Source organism: Nicotiana sylvestris, chromosome 1 (assembly GCF_000393655.2).
Source record: "Nicotiana sylvestris chromosome 1, ASM39365v2, whole genome shotgun sequence".
Lineage (NCBI taxonomy): Eukaryota > Viridiplantae > Streptophyta > Magnoliopsida > Solanales > Solanaceae > Nicotiana > Nicotiana sylvestris.
Genome location: NC_091057.1, coordinates 19,702,113 through 19,724,801, shown reverse-complemented (window position 1 = coordinate 19,724,801; position 22,689 = coordinate 19,702,113). Strand labels below are relative to the sequence as shown.

The 22,689-nt window shown below is 35.4% G+C and overlaps 2 protein-coding genes across 2 annotated transcripts; one reads left to right on the top strand and one right to left on the bottom strand.

Annotated features, from left to right (window-relative positions):
• Positions 1 to 673: 673 nt before the first annotated feature.
• On the top strand, positions 674 to 2,620 carry LOC104217001 (auxin-responsive protein IAA4-like). The gene is made up of 3 exons (XM_009767152.2): positions 674 to 1,099; positions 1,634 to 1,933; positions 2,190 to 2,620. The coding sequence occupies exons 1-3, from the start codon at positions 891 to 893 to the stop codon at positions 2,263 to 2,265; spliced, it is 585 nt and encodes a 194-aa protein (XP_009765454.1). The 5' UTR covers positions 674 to 890; the 3' UTR covers positions 2,266 to 2,620.
• A 5,084-nt stretch (positions 2,621 to 7,704) lies between these two features.
• On the bottom strand, positions 7,705 to 20,241 carry LOC104217002 (rRNA-processing protein EFG1-like). The gene is made up of 8 exons (XM_009767153.2): positions 19,883 to 20,241; positions 18,130 to 18,259; positions 17,907 to 18,034; positions 11,079 to 11,217; positions 10,098 to 10,206; positions 9,391 to 9,454; positions 9,021 to 9,302; positions 7,705 to 7,925 (listed from the first exon to the last, which is right to left on the bottom strand). The coding sequence occupies exons 1-8, from the start codon at positions 20,060 to 20,062 to the stop codon at positions 7,920 to 7,922; spliced, it is 1,038 nt and encodes a 345-aa protein (XP_009765455.1). The 5' UTR covers positions 20,063 to 20,241; the 3' UTR covers positions 7,705 to 7,919.
• Positions 20,242 to 22,689: the final 2,448 nt, after the last annotated feature.

Sequence of the window (22,689 nt, the reverse complement as noted above, 5' to 3'; positions counted from 1 at the left end):
CCCAACCCCATCTCCATAACCCAACAATAAGTGGGCGTTTGGACATAAGAATTGTAAAATTTCCAAAAGAAGAAAAAATCAAGTGAAAATGATATTTGAAAATTAGAGTTATGTTTGGACATGAATATAATTTTGGGTTATTTTTAAATTTTTGTGATCTGAGTGAAATTTTTTGAAAAATAGCATTTTGGAGTTTTTCAAATTTTCGAAAAATTTCAAAATTCATCTTCAAGTGAAATTGAAAATTTTATAGCCAAATACTGATTTCGAAAAAAATAAAAAAAATAAAAATATTCTCATATCCAAACAAACTCTAAATACAATGTATATCTTTGACGTGTCGTGTAATTTTTCCATATATCTGATTTTTCTCCCATAGCCTCCCAAAACTATCTTAACCATCCCTTTCCATTGAATCCTCAAAGTCTAATTTCCATATAGGAGGCTGAACTTGTCCCACGTTTGTCCCCTAAATGTTGGTTCACTTGTCTAAAAGTTGCTACTCTTGCTACCGACAACTTTAGCTTGCCTTTGTCCGAAATTTATGCACTTTAACCAAAAATATTTTTATCATTTGATTCTCCAATACCCACCCCCCTCTACAACCACCTCCCCCCACCACCACCCACCTAAAGTTCCTTTGCCTACAAATTTCCCTTTACCTTTCTCTTTTATATAACAGCAACCTACAACTTGCAAAAAAACTCACCTTTTCTTGAATACAAATACAAGTGCATTACACATCTCTTCTATCAACTCAATCTTGAAGAAAAAAGCAGCAATCTTGATCAAGAAAGTATTTGGAGATTTTGATACTTTGTATTTGAGGCTTATTATTAGTTTTTAAGAGGTTTATTTGGGATAATATCAAGAATCATTTTGAGGGAAAAATGGAAAGTTTAGCGGCACATCAAAAAGTTCTGAATCTCAAAGCAACTGAGCTTAGATTAGGATTGCCAGGGACAGAAGATCAAGAATCTGAACAAGAAATCTTGTCAAATTCCAAGAATAACAAAAGGGCTTTGCCTCAATCAGCTGATGATGCAGAAGATTGTGAATCAAAGTCCAGTTCTGATGTCAAAACTCCACCTGTTTCCAAGTAAGTCTCAACTTTTTTTTATTGATATAAAAATCTCAGCTCTTTTTATAAGGGCAAAGCAGGATAACCCGGTACTATCCCATGTTAGCACAGGGTCTAGAAAGAGTCGTAACCCAGCAAGGGATCTACCCTAGGGCAAGTATTAGTGGCTGTTCTTAAGGTTCGAATTCGTGACCTATAAGCATGGGTTTAGCTATAGGGTAAAATATTATTTGTTATTGATAAAAAAAATTGATTTGAACACCCCTGCAAAGTCAACTAGCAAAGGATGTTCAAATTTTGAATAACCTTATGGAATTTTCTGGCACAACTTTACTATTGGTTATACAAATAGCCGGTCAGATTTAATGTTTACTTTTTTTAGCCGGTATACATAGATTATATATTGATTATACATATATTGTACATGAATTATATAGTATATATTAAACATCCGGCTAGTTTAAGATTAAAAGATGAGGTAGTTGGCTATTTGAGTAAATCTTTTTTTTTTGTAAGAAAGAAAAACTAAAATGTTTTGTCTAATGATTTCAGGGCACAAATAGTGGGATGGCCACCAGTGAGATCTTACAGAAAGAATAATATCCAACCAAAGAAAACAGAAACTGAATCTGGAATGTATGTCAAAGTTAGCATGGATGGAGCACCTTATCTTAGAAAAATTGATCTGAAAATGTACAAGTGTTATCCTGAACTGCTAAAAGCTTTAGAGAACATGTTCAAACTCACTATTGGTGAATACTCAGAAAGAGAAGGCTACAAATGTTCTGAATTTGCTCCTGCTTATGAAGATAAAGATGGTGATTTGATGCTTGTTGGTGATGTTCCTTGGGAGTAAGTTCTTGATTCTTGAACTCCTAATTACTCCTTCCATTTCAATTTACGTGAATCTATTAGTCTCATAACATTTGTGTTGCTATAAAAGCTTCTCGGTATTTTTGACTAAAAATGTAATAGATTTACATAAATTACAGAACATGTTATTTATATGTATAGATTCTAGGGCAAAATACAAAGTTGGCGTTTGGGAGAGACGGTAAATATATATTCTACAAGATCTCTAATGGGTATTTTTTGAATGATATTGCAGAATGTTTATGTCTACTTGTAAGAGGCTGAGAATAATGAAAGGGTCAGAAGCAAGAGGCTTGGGATGTGGAGTATAATAAACTATAATTATGAATTCCCAAAATAGAAAGTTTGTACCTTTTCTATGACAGGAGTAGAAGAGATGATGAAAATGAAGTTTTTGCTCTCTTGACACTAAAAAGAGAGTATTTTTCAAGCTTGGGTTCTCGAGTTAGATGAATCTGGATATTGAAATTTTACATTTTTGGGTTATTATTATCTTGTAATTGAAACAGTTTTTCTCTGGACTTGCAACTAGGAGAAGTGCAAACAGGAAAAAAACTTACAGTTTATTTATTTTTGTTGTTTCTTTTTGGAGTTAAATGTTATATATACATAGCAGGAAATACAAACCATGGTGGTTTAATGATCCTGCAAATTTTATTTCTTTTCTGTTTGGAATTATCCCATCAAACATACACAAAGTGACTATGGTTTTCTTTTTTGTTGCTAAGAAGCAATTGTACAAATTCAGTCATAATATTTCTGGTTCACAGATCTGAGCTGCTTTTATTCTACATCTTGCAAACTCTTGTTTCCCCTTTGTTTCATATTAATCAGACATTGTTCTTCACTGATAATAACAATTCCATTTGACTTGTATTGTTACCTTAGAAATATTAAGAATTCAATCTACACACTTACAGTTGAAGGGAGGAAATTACGGACCCGTTTGGTCATAGATTTTGCCAGAATATATTTGGTATTTTTTTGGCAAATACATGTAGTAAAAATAGCATGGGCTTGTTTCGGACGGGCCATTGAAACATAAACACATGGAAAGATCCAACATACTGGAGATTGGAGTACCAGTGTAGCATATTATGCTGGACCACTATATTATACTGGAACTCCAGTATATTATACTGGAACTCCAGTATATTATACTAGAACTCTAGTATATTATACTGGAACTCCAGTATATTATAATGGAAGTCCAGTATATTATGCTCGAATAATTTTCGGATTTTGAACAGTGTTTTCGTTCAGATTTGTCTTTACATGAAAATTGGCTAAATTTTGATTACTTTTGAAATTGTGACTATTTTCAATTATCACTTGTAAATCTGGCTATTTTGAATTTCTCCCATACATGTTTGTTCATAAATTTTATCCATACAACAACAACACAACCCACTAATAATCCATTAGTGAGGTCTGGGAAAGGTAGAGTATACGCAGACCTTACCATAAATTTTATTCATATTTTGGCAAATCCCAAAACCAGCTCAAGAGCTGCTTTTGGCCCAAGATATTACTATTACATTTTTCAAAAATTGCCCCAATTTTTTTGTATTTTATAAAAGAGTCCATTTTATTATTTTGTAACATTGTTGCTTCGTTTTCTTGGGCATTTGATAATGTATTATGTAGTTCATTATAAAAATAATAATTTTATACCAATTTATTTATGTTCAAAACTATGGTTTGCGATAATATAATGAATGCTATTGATGAATGTACTGTTGGGTATTTGTGATAGTTTTTAGAATTTGTGGGAATAAGTCATGTTTCATGTTTTTTCGAAAAAAGAAGAAATATGTGTTTGAAAACTAATGTCCAAACACATTTTCATCTTCAAATCAAACTTCACCCAAATCAAATTTTTCAAAATAAATTTGGAAATTTATGGCCAAAACGCTAGCTACAAGTCTATTTCATCTCTTCAACTCTGTTTAAATTAGCCAATTCATGCCCAACATAGAGCAGCAAAACCAAGATTTTCAATGCTCCAAATAATCAAAATTAGTCTTTTTACCTGTAATACTATGAAGAAAAGAGATAAAAGTTGCTAACTTTGTCTTAGAATCTTTCATACTCATTTGTTTGCCATGCTACAAAACAAAATGCCTTTTTAGTTTATTAAAGTTTTTCTAAAATATTGCCAAAGCTAAAAAAGAAGTTTTTCAAAAACTTTACCAGATTAAAACGCTAATTAAGTTCATTGGATTCTAATTTTTAAGTACATTGATTAAGAAGTTTTAATTGTTTTAGAACAATCATAATACAAACCACCTAAATTTTCTTTCATCTAGAAAAAGTCAAAGTTCAATATGAAATTGTTAAAGCATAATTTGTTTTCAATGCCAGACATGGTCAATGGTCAGAATTAGTGAAGTACAAATGCAGAGAATGCATTAAAACTTAAGGTCTTAATTTAAGAAATACACCGCCATTAATGAACATGCCTATATTCTTGCAAAATTGCCCTATTCCACACATAGATAACATTAATTGGGAAGCAAAAAAAAAAAATGTTTTTCATTTGGTATAATTCTGGCTACATCGCATAACATGAGCTGCCTTAAGTGCGCTCTTTAGACGCGGATCCAAAATTTATACTTGATGAGTTCGACTTTTATATCCTAATTTTTACAAATATGAGTTTAAAACTTAAATTTATATATAAACTAAAATAAAGAAACCATGCATAATAAGTATCCTTCTTTACATGGACGCAGTGATGTTAAGGGAGGGATGTCTCGTCGGAAAAAAATACTGTATAGCTAGGTTAAAAATTTATTTATGTATATATAATATATATTGACTCCTCTTACTATTTTTTGTGTGTTTAATTTTTTATAATTTTAACATCTTTTCGTAAGATTCTCGTTCTGTCACTGCATGGCGGGGGATCAAGGGAAAGAAAATTTAAAAATAAAAATGCAAGATATGTGTTTTGCATATAATTATTTATTACTTAATCATAATTAAATAGAGTAATTATATATATTCCCGCGCTTTTGACATAAGAATCCAAAGTTTTTCTTAAGGATCATGTTTGCTGGTTGGTAGACAGAAAACATTTATCGAATAACTAACATTAATCTTGAGAATCTTATTGAGCAATCAAGAAAATTCTTGTGCTTTGCAAATTATTTTAATATTTGTAACGAATTTTCAGGCATAAAAATTAAGTTATCTTGGAGCCCTGTGCTGTGCACATAAAGCAAACAAAAGTAAACTGAAAAATTAATTAAATAAGTTAACGACTTGATTATTACTATAATCTTAATTAATATCTCAAATCTTATTCTTCACTTACTGTCCAGATACATTTAATTAACACATGCTAAGGATGAGATTTACGAGGTAAGGGTTACAATTGTTCACATTTCAGCAAACAATTAGACAGCAATTAAGTAAAGTAACCTTTTTAAACTTACTTTTTCCTTATTTTTACTATTTTTTAATATCTTATTCTTTTTAGAAAATCTCTACTTCTTTGGATGCTTTTAAGAAAAGATATGAAATGATTCACTTAAATTCAGTTAGTCTGCAAGCATTTCCTATTTAAATCACTTTTTGAATTCGATAAACTGTCACCATAAAAAAATATTTACACAATCAAATAATTCCATGTAATAAGCATTTGTTTGAAACGAATAATCAATAAAATGATAAACAGCATATTATAACAAGTATACTGGTAATGTAAAGTTCTTTACACCCTATATAATATACCAACAACAAAAAATATAATCCCACGTAGTAGGGTAAGGGGATGGTAGTGTGTATGCAGCCTTGCCCCTACTTTGTATAGATAGAGAAACTGTTTCCAATAGACCGTCGGCTCAGAGAAGCATAAGTACCACGTTAAAAAAGAGAAAAACAAGAAGTGCAACAATGAGAAGTCATGTAAAAACAACACAAATAACAACCCAATAATCAAGTGACCGTAAAGAAAAAAATGACAGGTAGGCATAAAAATCTAATGCTAACAGAATACTAATGTACGTACTACTACTAGAGGTATGACGGGGAGAACACTAAACCAATAGGCACTATATATTATAAACCGTTTTAAAAATATAATTGTCATTGCACCGTATACATAGAAGGTATCACTTTAGGGCAAAAGGGCATAGTTCAGCGGTTTGAACGAACTTTAAATAATTATTATAAGTGTAAAAACTTGACAGGTCAAAAGTACCTTTTTAATTAAACCTTCAGTACTTAGTTTGCAGAGTCAGTTGTATGAGACACAGAATAAAAAATTTCATGCTTTGTACACCAAATTACCCTTTAGAACAGAAGAAAACGTTGCCTAACCGATTGCAAACTCTATTAGGTGTAACTTTTAGTAATAATATGGACAAAAAATCACACATAAAAAGTTAGACATTAAAGAATAATCAGAACTTTAAGCACTCAGGGTTATTGTAAGCAGTGGCGGTAGCAGAATAATTACCGAGAGAATCCAATAACTACTATGTGTATATAACAAATAATTTGATCTTGTATATACAATGTGATTTCTTCGCAACGGGTTCGAATGAACCCCTCCTACTCCTCTAGCTCCGCCTCGGTTTGTAAGCTTGTTTCCTTTTTGTTCATACTGAATTGTTAGAATTAACACACAAACGTCTATGAATTAACGAATTTGAATCCGTGAATAATGTGTGCGCGCGTGTATTGTCACTTTTATTGATGAAAAATAAAAGTGTCGTATTTAGAAATTGTGGTGTCTTAACAACTGTCACTAAATATAAATAAGGAAAATAGCACTGTATAGCTGCTCTCAAAATAATAGCCCGGAAAAATATATATATATATATATATATATATATATATATATACACACACACCTTTATGTATGTTTTATACAAAAAATATATAAATTTTATACAGTTTGCAGTTACTGGGTGCAAAATAGTTTCTGCGACAAGCTAAAAGTGATATTTGTCCAAATAAATATTTCTTTCACCCCTTAGGAGAAAATTGGGGGAGGCAATGGTGTAAGAGGTTGGAGATTAAAGCATTGATTACACCACTAAAAAGAAGACTATCTCAAACAAATGTTATTCAAACATATGTAGCGTGTGTTTGGTACGAAGGAAAATGTTATTCAATTTTTACATATTTGGTTGGCTCAAATGTTCTGGAAAATATTTTCCTTATGAACTCATTTTTCTCCAATTGAAGAAAAATGTTTTCCTTATCAAGATAAGGAAAAACATTTTCCAAAACTCCTTCTCAATTTTCCCCACTCTATTCCCCACACCCTATCCACCCTACCCCTCTCTCCAAAATGGCTTTTTTTTCCATCACCACCCACCCTATTTTTTTTACTTTTTTTTGTAATTTTAAATTTCTGATTTTCCATTTTTCTGCCACCACCCACCCACTCCCACCGATTTTCAATTTTTTTTTTTTCGTTTTTCTGCACAACCCCTGCCCTTCCCCCCCCCCCCCCCCCGAAAAAAAATACTATTTTTTTAAAAATATATTTTCAGTTTAATTTTTTTCATCTTTCGGTTTACAGGTTCAAAATTTTACAAAGTTTCATAGTATGAGTTTAGAGGTTTATGTGTTTGGAAGTTTACGGGTTCGAAAGTTCGCAGTTTCGAATGATTAACGGTTCAGAAGTTTATGAAATTTGTGGGTTCTGAAGGTTATTGGTTCGAAAGTTTATGGTTTCATATTTATTGTATCTAAATTATTTATGAATACTCTTGACAAGTTATTTTCCTTAATTTGCATACCAAACACCGAAAAATGAATAAGATTAATACTTGTTTTCCAAGAAAATATTTTCTTGGAAAACATTTTCCGTTATACCAAACACACCCGTAGCCTCAGCAAATTTTCTATCTAATTCTTGAAATACAGAGACATTTCAATTGTCCTCAGAACTAAACTCTGGTACAAACAAGCTGCAACATTATATTGGCAACTATACGAACTTGATTCAAGCCTGAAAGTTTGAAAACAAGCAACCAGTTAGTTATGAATAAAAACTGAAACATAAGTCAAAGGAGTGTTTAAAGATGGTAGATACAGTCTAAGAACTGCATTTTGTACTGAAGGTGGTAAACTTATGTACAGCAGTATTAAAGAACTAGGCTAAGATGCACTTAATAAATTTCTATATATTTATCTGGCAATTCTATGTAGAAGTAAACCCCGGACAAGACCTACCAAGTAACAGAGAATACCACAAAGGGGTCGTTTGATTGGGAAACAAGTTATCCCATGATTAATTATCCCGGGATTAGTTATCCCACCCTATGGCACTACAATCCCAGGATAACTAGTCCGCGATTTTACTCCAATCAAACGTGGGATAAACTCATCTCAAATTTGATCTCGGGATTAATTATCCCTTATCTCTCGTACCAAACAGGCCCAGAGAGTCTAATTTGAACCCACCTATATAGATATATTATTAATATCTATTATTTCAACAATAAAAAGAGGCATTTGACACGAGGAGAAAAGAGGAAAGGAAACGCATTTGACAGGTGCTTCTTCCATTATACCTTTTTTAAGGGTAAAGCCACACAGGACTTTACTAACAGAGAAGAACAGCATAGCATGAAATAATTCATTCCTCAAGAAACTGACCTTAATGCACGAAAGGTCAAAAACAGCAAGGCCTAGGAATGGCATTATTAGCACCAACACAGAAAGATATAGACCTTTATTTAAAGGTACGAGGACACAAGAGCATGGGGCAAAATATACTTCCACAACACTGAAATACAAAAGTTCAACAACTTGAATAATATGTGCTGTAAACAAGTTCACCACCTCTGACTCTGTGTGCGCGTTCATGTTTAGAATCCAACATAAATTGAGCAGGATTATTCTCAAAATTTTACCAACATTGAAGACTTCAACTTATTGTTCACTTTTTAGTCTCATGTTTTTGGGGCGTCTCCAGCATGTTAGGTGTCACAAGGACAAAGTAGGATATAGTTAACTAATGAGTTGGCCAAGTGTGCTTGAAATTGAGTATGCATAACGATAATCAGGAAGGAAAAGCCACATTGGATTCAAAAGTAACAACCTGTTGTTTTTTCTTCTTTGGTCTTCTCTTTCTTCGGGGTTTTCGAGCATCAGAGCTAGAGCTGATATTGCCACTGTTGCCTGTGAGTGAATCTGCAGGTCTTCCTTTTCTGAAGGCAGATCGATCAATGCTGTCTGATGTGTTGCTGGAGGTTGACATATCACGAAAAGATGATTTCTTACTTGTAGATCCTCCAAACCGTGATTTTTTATTTACTGAATGACTAAATGACTTGCTCGAAGGACGAGGTGGTGGCATTAGAGCACGGGCAGATATTTGCCTCTGCATACACCATTTCAAAAAGAAACTACATTAATATTAAATTCCAAAGTCAATGTTAAGAGCAAAAGTAGACAATTTCACTTGAGACCTGATTTTTTTCATCGCTGGACATGCTAGAAGCTGCTTTCACTGATGTACTAGAAGCTTGTTCTCTGCAATAAAAAGCATTAGAGTTCTCCCTATAATGACCAACAAGAAAAAGGGCTTAAAAAAAGTTCCATACTAGGCTTCATGCAAATCGATCATTACGTGTGCATTAATCACCTTCTAGAGACCCCAAAGGGAACGCTAATTTTGTCCTCTTTTAAGAAGTGGGAGGTGGACCTAACTAGTCGGGGATTCAGGCGTAGTTGCTGCTGTTTGTTGGTTCTAAGAAAATAAAGAATCTAGAACGAAGTTTTGACAAATGGACTCAATGTGAATCTTGCACCTTCTATTGTTCCATCTCCCTACTCCCTTTCATTGAGTCTTTGGAGAAGATTGTTTTTTTGTTTCCCTACTTCATTCCATTGAGTTCTAGAAGAGGATGGATACACCAGCTTTGAGTTGGAACTTAACTAGTACTAACTTCACTGACAAGCTCATTCTATGTTTACACTCTAACACTAATTATTCATCAAAAATAACATTACGAGATAATTCATGACCCTTGATATAATGTTGTAATCCCCTTGCACACATCATAGACTTCAGTCCAGCTCCCCAAATAAATCTTCGACTCAACACAGAATAATTACTAAGTTCTGCAAGCATGAAGTGAATAGCAAATAGTAGATTTTAAGGACAAATCAATACCTTGCACTTTTATCAGTCAACTCGTCATCAGCATCATCACTTGAGCTTCCACTTTCAAAGAAGTCATCGCTGCTTAAATCCAGAAGCCCATCATCTTCGCTCCCTGTTTCTGTTAGGAAAGACCAAGCAGAGGGGTCAGTTCGAGTCGGTGGAAACAACAAAGCCAATACTGAATTTGAAATTAACATGAACACCAATGTGAAGAGCAACTGAAGTTCCGTCTAAAAGACTATCTTTAAATATAGAGCACAATAAGGATACTTTATTCCTGCACCTAGATGCCATTTCTCCATCTACTAAAGCCGACTGAAGGTCACTATGTTGCAGCTTCTGATACAAAGTCCATCTCCCCCTCTCGAATTTGCTAAATATTTTTTGCTTTTTTGTTTTGAGAAGGATCAAATTTGCTAGATCACGGGAGCTTCTTAAAATCAAGTTCTTAATCCAAGGATTTAATGTTGCTACATGTTACTTCCAAAAATTATGCCTACATATTTCTCTGAAGTTAACCAAGATTTTGTTCGCAATTCATCAATCAGAGTCATGGACAAAAGTATTTGATTAAATACCTGTAACAAAATAACTCTACATAACCATCAGCTGAAGTACACCTTTACTATAAGAATTTGTTTCCCCCTACACAAGTAATTTAAGGCTCCTGCTCACATGTTTCATAAATCTGATAGTCTTGCAGAAATAAAAATTTAAAATGCTTAAAACGAGAAAAAAGAAAGATTCATTTAGTCATTTTTTTATCTGAAAAAAAAGAAGGAATCATTTAGTTTTGATGAGGACATGAGGTTTGATCACTTAGAAGCTAAGATAAGATAAAATCAGCTCACAGATATTCTCCATTGTAGCATTTATTAGTTACAGATTTTGACCGTACCAGGTGTTGCAATAAGTATCTTTAAAACAGAAGGAACTCTATGCAGAGCCAGTCAAAACTAATGTGAACTACAGATCGAAACAACAGAGTACCTTCCAAATCTTTCCCACTTGCGGCAGCAGCAACTATACTGGCTTTGATTTGCTCCCGCAATTTACTTCTTTTGTCAACTATATCTTGCTCGTCACCACCCGAAAACAAGGATACATATTTCTCATTCTTGGGAAAGAACTGCGATAGAAATAGCACTACGTTATAAGAGTGAGAAGACAAAAATGACCAATTATGTTTACACTTACACGAGCAAAATCATCATAAGTTCTATTGTTGTTGTTTTTTTTGATGAAGTAAGAGATATTATAAAAAGCATCAAGAAGATGCAAAAGAGCACTGTCCAGGTTCTAATACAAAAGATGATATGTTAGCTCTGTACAGATGGTCCTATGCTAGTGTTAGGGAGCTAACAAAATCCAAAAATAATTCGGGGGAGCTAATAGGGGAGAGGTTACTCCAGCTATATAACAAAACTATACAATTAGCTTTCAAGGAGTAATTAGGAGTTGCTAAACCCTCAAAACATCTTCTATTCCTTTCTGTCCAAATAGCCCAAAAAATACAACCAGGAATCATTTTCCAGATCTTGCTGATGGATTTACCAACTTTCCATCGACTCGAGCTACTATAAGCATCTTTAGTACTCTCTGGCATCACCCAGTTGAATCCTAAAACTGAAAGGAACATATTCCAAATATCCGTAGCAACTGGACAATGCAAAAATAGATGTCTGTTTGTTTCAAAATCCTGCTGGCACATGTAGCATCTATTAACTATGGGAATACTCCTTTTGCAAAGATTATCTTGAGTGAGGCACGCTTCCTTCAATGCAGTCCAGCTATGACATATAACTTTGGGGGATAATTTTGTTTTCCAGATGAGCTTCCAAGGCCAATTGTCCACCATTTCATTTTGGCTAATATTATGTAGGTATCCTGCTTTCACTGTGTATATTCCTTTAGTACTTTGCTCCCCATATGAGTTTATCTGGAAGCTGCTCATTGACCATGCATTTCTCCAATTGTTCCAGAAGGCTAAGTAATTCACCCAATTCCCAGTCTTGCACATTTCTTCTGAGGATTGGAAACCAAGAATTGTCTGCTCTATTCTGATAGACAGTTGAATCAGGTCTGCTTGCTATTTGATAAATGTTTGGAAAGTCATTTTGTAGAGTTGAATCCCCTAGCCACTTGTCTTTCCAAAACTTAACATTAGCCCCATTACCAATTTGAAATTTGCTATTCTGGCTGAACTCCCCCCATAGTTTGATTATGTATTTCCAAGGTCCAACCCCATGTGCCGCCCTAGAGACTTTTGTACACCAGTTACTATGGACCCCGTGTTTTGCATTCACGACTTTCTTCCAGGTTGACTGCTCCTCTAGCACATATCTCCATAGCTATTTCATGAGTAGGCATCTGGTATGTGTGGCAATGTTTTTGATGCCCAGGCCTCCAAGAGTTTTAGGCAATGTCACTCTCTCCCATTTCACTAAATGAAACTTGTGTGATTCGCTATTGCCTTCCCATAAAAAGTTCCTTCTGATTCTGTCCAGTTTCTTCTGTACCATTGAGGGGATGGGAAAAAGAGACATAAGATAAGTAGGGATACTATCTAGGACACTGTTGATGAGTGTGAGTCTGCCCCCCATGGATAAGTATTGCATTTGCCTTGTAGCTAGTTTCTTTTCAAATTTCTCCACCACTCCATTCCAGATTTCAGTTGATTTGTGCTTAGCACCCAAAGGGAGTCCCAGATAGGTTGTTGGAAATGAGCCTATCTCACAGCATAAAATATCTGCTAGCATTTCCAAAATCTGTACTTCATTAACCGGGTATATAATGCTCTTTGTCATGTTGATGCGGAGGCCGGATAGGGCTTCAAATATGAGCAATGTCAGATTTAAATATTGCACCTGTGATACCTCTGCTCCACAAAAAATTAGAGTGTCATCTGCATATAGCAAATGAGAAATAGTGACTGTATTTTCAGCATTGGTGCCAATTTCAAAACCTTGAATCCATTGTAATTCTCTGGCCTTGTCTAGCATTTTGCTCAACCCTTCCATGGCTAGGATGAAGAGAAAAGGGGACAGAGGGTCCCCTTGCCTGATTCCTTTTTGGGGAGAAAAAAAAAACCCAATTGGACTGGAGTTCACTAGGATTGAATACTTGACTGATGTAATGCTGAACTTTATCCACTTGAGCCATTTCTCCCCGAAACCCATCTTCTTTAAGATAGTGAAAAGATATTGCCAGTTTACTTGATCAAATGCCTTTTCTATATCGAGCTTTCATAGAATTCCAGACTCCCCTTTCTTTTGCTTCCAATCCAGTACCTCATTGGCAATAAGTGAAGCATCTGTGATTTGTCTACCTTTGAGAAAAGCATTTTGACTCCCAGAACAACCTTGCATATTACAGTTTTCAATGTTTCAGCTAAAAATTTTGCTGCGATCTTGTAGACACTGCCAATTAGACTAATAGGTCTATAATCTTTTAGTTCAATAGCCCCCTTTCTTTTTGGGATCAATGCAATGAATGAAGCATTGCAAGATCTCACCATATGGCAGTGTTGGTGAAAATGATTCATGGCACCAATGACATCAGATTTGATTATGCCCCAAGCCTCCTGAAAGAATCCCATGGTGAATCCATCAGGACCTGGTACCTTATCCGGCGCACAAGACTTGATGGTGGCTAGTATTTCTTCTTCCCCAAACTCTTTTTCAAGCTCCTCATTTTCCACCTCTGAGATGCAGGCCAAATCTTCAAAGTTAGTTGTTGGTCTCCAGTGTTCAGCTTCAGAGTAGAGGCCTTCATAGAAGCCCAGTATTTCCTGTTTGATCTGGTTCTTGTCCTCAATAATGTCTTCCCCCACTTTGAGCCTGTCAATGCAATTGTATCTCTTGTGACCGTTGGCCATCTTTTGGAAATACTTGGTATTTCTATCTCCCTCACTTGGCCATAAACATCTAGATTTTTGTCTCCGAAATGTTTCCTCCGCTTTGGCAATATTCTGAATTTCCATCTTTAGATCAAGCATTTTGGACTGCTCCATGGGTGATAGCAGCCTGGTCTCACTAGCCTGGTCCAGAAACATTAATTCCTCTAGTGCCTTGCTCCTCTGGGATTCAATTTTGCCGAAAACTTCTCTATTCCAAGTTGATATGTCTTTCTTCAGTAGTTTCAACTTCTGGACCAGGATGTAGTCTGGAGTGCCTACCACTGAGTAGCCCTGCCACCATTCCTTAACTTTGTCAAGAAAACCATCTACCTGCAGCCACATGTTCTCGAATTTAAAATAGGTTGGGTTAGTCTCCCATTCGCCATTTTCAAGTATGAGTGGTCTGTGATCAGATATGACTTTGGGAAGAGCAATTTGAGATACTTTCTTGAAGCTATCGTTCCATTCTGGGGAGATAAGGAATCTGTCATTTCTGAATGCTTGAATAGAATCTTCCCCTCTTGACCAAGTATAGAAAGCCCCTTGAGAGGAAGATCAATGATACCCAAGTCTTGAATGATATCAGAGAATCTTGACATTGCTTTTCATCTCCTGATACAGTTGTATCTTTCGCTTTCAAATCTGCATACATTAAAGTCCCCCCCCCCCACACACACACACCCAACCCAACGATCACTCCAAAGGCCTCTAATAGAGGCTAGTTCACTCCAAAATACCTCTCTTTCTGAATTTGTATGAGGGCCATAAACCCCTGTAAAACACCATCTAAAATTTTCTTGGAGACCATCTAGCATGCAAGAGATAGTGTAGGATCCTTATTGAATCCCTGAGCAACTCCCCCCCCTTACCACATGATTTTAACTCAGCCCAACCTGTCCACCGATTCCCCCAAACTTGAGGTGCCAGCCTATTCGACCAGTCTTCTTCTATTTTACTTTCCTGTAGGCAAATTACATCAGCTTTCCATTTATAAAGAAGGGACTTTATTGTTTCCCTTTTCCCAGCATCATTCAACCCACACACGTTCCAACTCAAGACTTTTAACTTCATCCAGAGAAGGATTTATAGTGCCTGCCCCTATCTCGCTTGTCACCTCCCTCATAATTTACAAGACATTTTAATTTTTCCATCTCCTTTTCTTTCTTTGACTTTCCCTTCTTTGACGCCTGACTTCTTTGTTTTTGTTGCAGCTGTAATTGACGCCTTTCTTCCATTCGAAGAATGATATCAAGAAGCTCGTGTTCAAAGCCTGATACATTCACTCCGAAAGCTTTACATGCCTTTACCATCTTCATTTTAGTCCACTTTGATGTCTCAATCACCGTCGGCTTGAAGCATACTTGAGAGCTTGACCCTTCGTCGTACCTCGTGAGTTGAAGGCTCTCGGAGTTGAGGGAGAGTTCAGAATCTGAGCTGCATACCAGAGACATCTCTGGCGCCGGTTGGAATTGTTGGAGCAGAGCTCTGAGCTCTACATGTGGTTCTGTTTCATCATCTGCTTCAGAATTAGTTTCTCCCTTGTCCTCAGATTTCATGCCACTTTGATAGCAGTTTGGCTTATCCGTGAGAGGATCATATTTATTATCTAAAGCCAAGACCTCAAACCGGTTGACGCAAGGGTCCAAAAGAGGCCCTCTAGCCCGCCAGAGAGGTTGAGATTTTTTCTTTTGAGACTTTTTCTTTGGCCCCGTGATGTAATAATTTCGATCTAGGTTCACCGCTTTGTTTTTACCAATAGTCTGGCCCATATCTTTTGACCTGGTATTATTTGATACTGCATCTTCAAGTTTTAGACCCATATCAATTGTTCTGCATAGCGCCACATGGCCCCCCACGTGGCCAGACTTGACAGCATTTTGAGAGCTCGAGAGACCAAATCTAACAGCCCCATCAGTCTTCAGCGTCGCTACTTTCGACGTTGCCATAGTGACTTCTATTTCTCCTTTTCCGATAGGACTGGCTTTCACAGAGGTGTCTGGTAAGATAGTAATTTCAAACTTTCATTTTTAAATTGTAATGTCTATGCTTGTTGGAAGCACATCCTGACAATCTTGGACACATATGCGATGCGAGCCCAATCGAGGTGTGACATATTTTTTGTATCTTCATCAATTCCAACATATCCACCGCAACGATTTCCGATTGAACAGAAAGTTTCCAAAGACCAAGCATGTAGAGGGACTCCAAAAGCTCTGAGCCATTTTTTACCTGGGCTGTCAACTTGCCGGGGGCAAACCAGTAGTCGGCGACCACCAATCCAAGGTGAGATGTCTGCCATTCCAAAAACAATCCCCTGCTTTGACTCTTGCAGCTTCTTGCCTAGAAGGGAGATCAAAGAGGAACTGATTGTGGTTCATTGGTATCACCTTCATGCCAGCACTCAACCTCGATCTACTGATAAACCATTTCTGAATAACTTCAGTATTTGGAGTGCAGTTGAAGCTATCATTAAAACTTCCAACCAGACATTTAGACAAAAACTGATTCTTGTTGACGTCACCTCCGTTGTTGGATGAGTTCTCCCCTGAGTGAACTTGCGCTTCCAATCCTGGCCACTGGATAATTTTTGCAGTATCTACAAAAGACTGGTCCCCAATGAAGGCTGGCTTACGAATTTGTGGACTTCCAAGGAAATGAACAATTTTTGTAGCGATATCACCCCATCCTTGATTGTATGCATTCTCTGGTATTATTATGGCAGATTTCCTGTTTCCTGACCAAGTTTCAATTCTGATATAGCGTCCATGGATGTTGTAGTTCTGATAGACACGATATGTATATGCTTGGACCGTCCTTCCCCACCTTCTGTAAAAATTCCCCTTCCCCACGGAAGCGTGTTGATTGGCATCACATACCCAGCGAAGATTTCCTTCATCTAGCGTAACTTTGCTTGTGAATCTTCTATTGCGTTCTGTTAAAGTGAACCAACGATCAAACTTTTCCCTTGTATCAGCAAGCTCAAAAGATTTCTCACCTGCAATAAAAAAGATTTTTCCTGCCATCTTTTTTTTTTCAAAATACTATCTATAGCTGCTGGGTGTTTGGCTAATCACAAGGATGAATAGAGAAGAACTGAGACAACCACTGTTAATAGGATCCAGAAACGCCGGAAAAAGCTAATCCATCTCGCCGGCCCTAAGAGAAGAAGAAAGAGATGGGTTTTCTGAGAGAAAAGGAGCAGTCGCCGGAGAAAGCTAAACCATGCAGCCGGGATTTGTAGAGATCGTCGACGCTAAGGTAAAAAGTAAAATTGTCGGTGGAAGAGAGAGAAAGTGAGAGTAGTGGACGGATCTGTTGGAGTAAGGTGGTCGGAGGTTTTTTGAAGAGAGAGAGTCGGAAAAGGGGTCTTGGTTATGTCGGAAAAGGGGTCTTGGTTATGTCTGAAAAGTGATTGTAGAAAAGAGGGTATCGGAAAAGGGGTTTTTGTGACTTACCTCAGTATCCGTGTCTGAGAGCATTTTTTCAAATTCACCCTTATATCGCTTCATAAGTTCTATTGTATTATACGAGAAAGATTTCTGAGTTAGTCACTACAGCAGGTGATCTCTGCATTAGCAAATTCTTAAGGGAACCCCTAAATGACCCCAAATATAGGCTAACTATTGCATCTTCATCAATATGAAAGTACCATTTTGAGATTATAAGAGGACCTAATGCTCACATTAGCAAAAAAAATGTCACCAACGATAATATTCAGAAGAAAACACTTGACTTTTCCTTATCTAAAAAACACTTGACTTTATCCTTCTCAATAACTTCTTTCTTTGGAAAGAAAACGGACTAAACTCTAAATCTTACTGCTTCAGTGAAAAGATCATTACTGTGAGAAACAGAGCTGAACTCAACCGGAGATGGAAACCAAAGAACATAAGAAACGGGTAAACTAATCAGAAGCTCACCCGAACATATTCAAGGTCCTCTTTCAATTTAGCAAGTTGTTCAGAAATTTCTGTTTCTTGCGCCTTACCAGATGAAGTGCGCTGCTGTTTCTCCAAACGTCTTATTCTTCTCTCAATTTTTCTTCTCTCTGCCATAAATTGAAGCTCAATGAATCAATTCTGACACTAGAGCATAGCATTTTGAAGCATATGAAATGTATAAAGCAGAGAAGAGGTTACTAACCAAAAAATTTAACCTTCCTGTTGTGAAGAAATATTTTGCGTTCCACAGCCAGACGACTGTGAAGCTCTTGCTGTTTTTTGAGTTCGTCCAACTTCTGTTTTTGAACTTCTCTAATTTCAGGAGGCAAATCCTGGAAAATTATCCTGTTACTATGCTTTTAAACAAATTTGCACCTAAATCTTACACCACGTCAAGGTTTGAAAAATGCTAAATGAACGTGTTATTTTCCTACATTAGCTGTATGTCACTTGAGCGGGCTCAAAGTTAGAGATGGTTGATACAAAGCACAGAGCTTTGCTTTAAATCTATTTCATGCGAACCTACATTTGGGTCTCGAGTCAGGATGCTTGTCTAGGAGTCAAAACTAAGATAACAAAATTTACAGATTATGAATTCAAAGTGGAATATGGACACAGCAGCTTGACATTCAGAATGGGAAAAGATGTCATCCACAATCATCCAACATATTATTTCAAAGGATGTTTATATACTAGACACATAGTGGGAATACCATAAAATCATTAAATTGATGTTATACTTGATTTAACTAAAATCCAATATAACTATATGCCATTCAATCAATTAACTACGTCTCGATTACAAATCAGTTGCAGTCGGCAATATGGATCCACTAAATCGAATCCGCTGTGTTATCTAACTTATGTGTTCGAATAAAATTGCTTGGTCAACAAAAGAAGATTTATTGCAATAACTAGTTTGTTGCTTCTGTCTGAAAAGAGTATCAGTTGTTGCTTATCACAAACACTAGCTTGTTGCTTATAAAATCAAAACAAAAGACAGATAACATCAAAGTTGAGAAAAGACAACAACTTTAAGCCACCCCATGCTGTGCAACTGCTAGTTCAGTTAAAAAATGCAAGCACCATCTAAGATGTATAACTTCTGCAACCAACTTCAACCAAATTTAAAATTACATTTTGCATCGCAAAGCAATATCGGCAATAGCACACACAGATAAAATTTTTAAAAAAAGGGCATCTTCTGAACCCCTCTTCTCATAAAGTTCAAGTTTTTCTGAAATTAGCAACAATCAATCCCATTTCATGGTGCTCTAGTATATATACTCCTGTTATAATGCATGATTACTATTTTGAATTCTGAGCAGTTTTTTCTTTAACTAACTAACTGTTTAAAAAGTTTTTACTATACAAAATTGCTACATATAGTATCTTTATACTTTATAAAATACCTAAATTTATCAACAGGGAAAAAAAATTAAGGGGAGCCTTGGCGTAACTGGTAAAGTTGCTGCCATGTGACGGGGAGGTCACGGGTTCGATCCGTGAAAACAACATCTTGTAGAAATGCAAGGTAAGGCTGCGTACGATAAACCCTTGTGGTCCGGCCCTTTCCTGGACCCCGCGCATAGCGGGAGCTTAGTGCACCGGGCTGCCCTTTATCAACAGGGAAAAAAACAAAAAGAGGGTATTTTCAAAATCACTCTTTTTATAAAAAGTTCTAGTCTTTCCAAGAAATTAGCATTAATCAACCCCATCTCATGGCACTCTAGTGTAGCTACTCCTGTTACAATGCACCATTACTATTTTGAAGTCAAACTGTTGTTTCCTTAACTAACTAAATCTTTTACGTAATAGTTTTTACTATACAAAATTGCTGCTTATAGCATCTTATATAACTTCTAAATAGCTAATTTATCAACCAAAAAAAAAAGAACAAAAAAATCAACAGAACTAGGAACACAAAAGGAGAGAAAAGGGGTAAAAATATATACTTTGCGGAGCATGCGTTCGATGGAGCGCATTTGATTCTTGATAGAAACAGCCTTAGCCTTAGGCTTTGACTTTGATTTGGATTTCTTATCAACAGCTAAAGATTTAGGTTTGGGTCCTCGCCGGTTTCTGTTGTTAGCGGCGTCAGGAATTTTGCGTTTCCCATAACCACCATGCCCCATAATGATATCGAAACAAAGGGCGGCACTGAAATGGGAGCAATTCTTTTCTAGAGAAGAAGCCTCAGCTGTGGATCAGACATTGTGCGACTCCAATGGAGTTTGTTCAAGTGATAGAAGGAGCTAGGTTTGGCTCCCTGCTGTTTTTCCTTTTTTCTTTTCTTTCACCTTTTCTTTTTAATGAAGAATGAAGAATTAACCTATTTTCTTTTTTAACTTTTTTTCTAAGGAAGAATTAACCTAAATAGTAATTATGTATAATTAATTTATAATTATATGTTTCGGTTAAGAAAGGTAAACGACTACTTTGTAAAGATCCCCTTTTTAATTAGAGGTGGTACAAATCAATATTAGAACAAATAGACTTACCGCGATTGATGAGGAAATGGTTCGAAAATAAATATTTTGTATTTTATTATTAGATTTCTTTCGTGTAAAAATAAAGTTTTAGTTGACCTGACGTACAATGAGATGCTGCAAACATAATCGTTACGTTTAAAAATAAATTACGCGTGAATTATAATAAAAAGTTGGGATTAATAATGTAGACATTGTAATGCATAAGATTATCTTTCAAGGAGTGTTCGGTTCTTTGTACTGGAAATGGAAATGAGATAAGGTGTTGATGATGGGTTTGAGGAGAAGGTACTTGAGACCTCATCTTCAATCTTTCCCCATTAACACTAAAAATGTTTATTTCAACGTAACGAAGCTTCAACTCTTCCCTATTTTTGTCCCCAAAATAGGGATTAACAGTGTTTCTTCAAATATGGGGTACACTATTCATCTCCCCATTACTATTCATGCTTTGTTTATTATTATTTTATTATTTACTCTTTTAATTTATCTCTTTATATATACCTAATTATGTTTATGTAATATCTTTAGATTATTAATTTTACATTTTAACTTTAGCGTAAAATTATGATAAACTAAATTTCGTGCATTTATTATTTTTATGTAAAATTATAAATTAATTTTATTATAAGTTATAATTGTACAAAAAATATATAATCATCTCAAAAAATGAATGGTGCGAATATAAAATATTAGATGTTCCTAAAATTGAAAAGTAAAAATTGAAAATACATTAAAATTGAAAATACATGAAAATCGAAACTACGGTAAATAGTGTGAGCACGTGATTTTTGCCTCACACGAATTACTCCAAAAGAATTCCCAAAATTAGGTCTTTTCTTTAATTATGTGTTATTCTAGGAATTACTATGCCATTTTCCTAATTGTTTGCATGTTTTTGTGTGCATGTTTAATTTTATTATATCATTAAAAAAATACAAAAATATAGCATCTGCACTTAGAATTTGATTTTTTACATTTTTCGGGTTAATTTAGTAAATTGTTGTTTTACAAAATGAAAAATCACAAAAAATAACGTATTTTTGCATTTTAGTGTTTAATGTCAAAATTTTGTGATTTTCTTTTAGTTTGGTATTTAATTATTTGTGATAATTACTACTTAGAGTTAGTTAGTATTTTTAGGATAATTTGGGAATTGAACATCAACGATTGAATAGGGGCTGCCAATAATAGTGGTGCACTAGCTATTTAGATAAAAGCACTAAATTAATGGACAATTAAAGAATGGAAAGGATAATTTGGTAGTGGAAATGACACTAATTAGTGCCCTTTAAAGGGCTGATCATCAGAGCTTAAAAGGGGGACAAGCGTTTAAAAAAAAATCGCTCCTTGCTCCACCAGTCGCTGGAGCCTTTGCTGATTTTGCTACTTCTCTGTTACTGAATGCTAGCTCCTTCCGTTGCTTCATTTTCCTTTTCTTCACATACCAGGTACAACTCAACCTTCAAAATTGAATCTAGACATGGATTATTGCAAATTAGTGGTGGAATGTTTGTTTGCCTGAAATAAAAAATGCTCCTATGTTTTCTTTTATATATTTTATTTTTCATGTCTTGCAAACTCACGGATTCTGTCACCTTAAGGCTAAAATTCTTGGCTAGAAATTACAGTAATGTTGCCCATTTTTTTAAAGTTAATTGTCGTATGGATATAGTATTGCGTTTGATATTTTAGCCTTAACCTTTAGAGTTAGTGCTTGGGAGTTGTTTATGTTCTGGTCCTTGGGATCGAGTTCACTGTTTCTTCTATAAGCCAGCAAGAATTTTGTTAACATAGCAAATCCCGTTTCTCTATACTGGGGGGTGATAATGATACAAACTGATTTTGTGTAGTTAATTTGATTTTCCATGTTAGTTCGTACTCTCTGTAATGCGTGGATTAATTGGAGGTTGAGTGTAATTATTTTGTTGAAGGATTTAGATCATGGCATCGTCTTCTTTTTAATTTAATTGTTATAGTGTTCATTTGGTTAGTCTTTGTCATATTAACAGTGAGCACTTAATTACTAATATGCAAAATATAGAATTTAGTGATTGCAAGATGTTGAGACATTCATTGATTTTTGGTTGTATAACGAGAGTTACTATTCCTAGATATGATTTTGTTTATTTTCTTGTCTTTATATAAGCTCTATCCCTTGAATCAGTAGATTTACTTAATTGAACTCATGTGAAAAATATTTGTTCTTATCATTTTTTTCGCAAATCAATGTTCATAAAGTTAGGGCCTCTCAATAATCTCAAAGTAGTTTA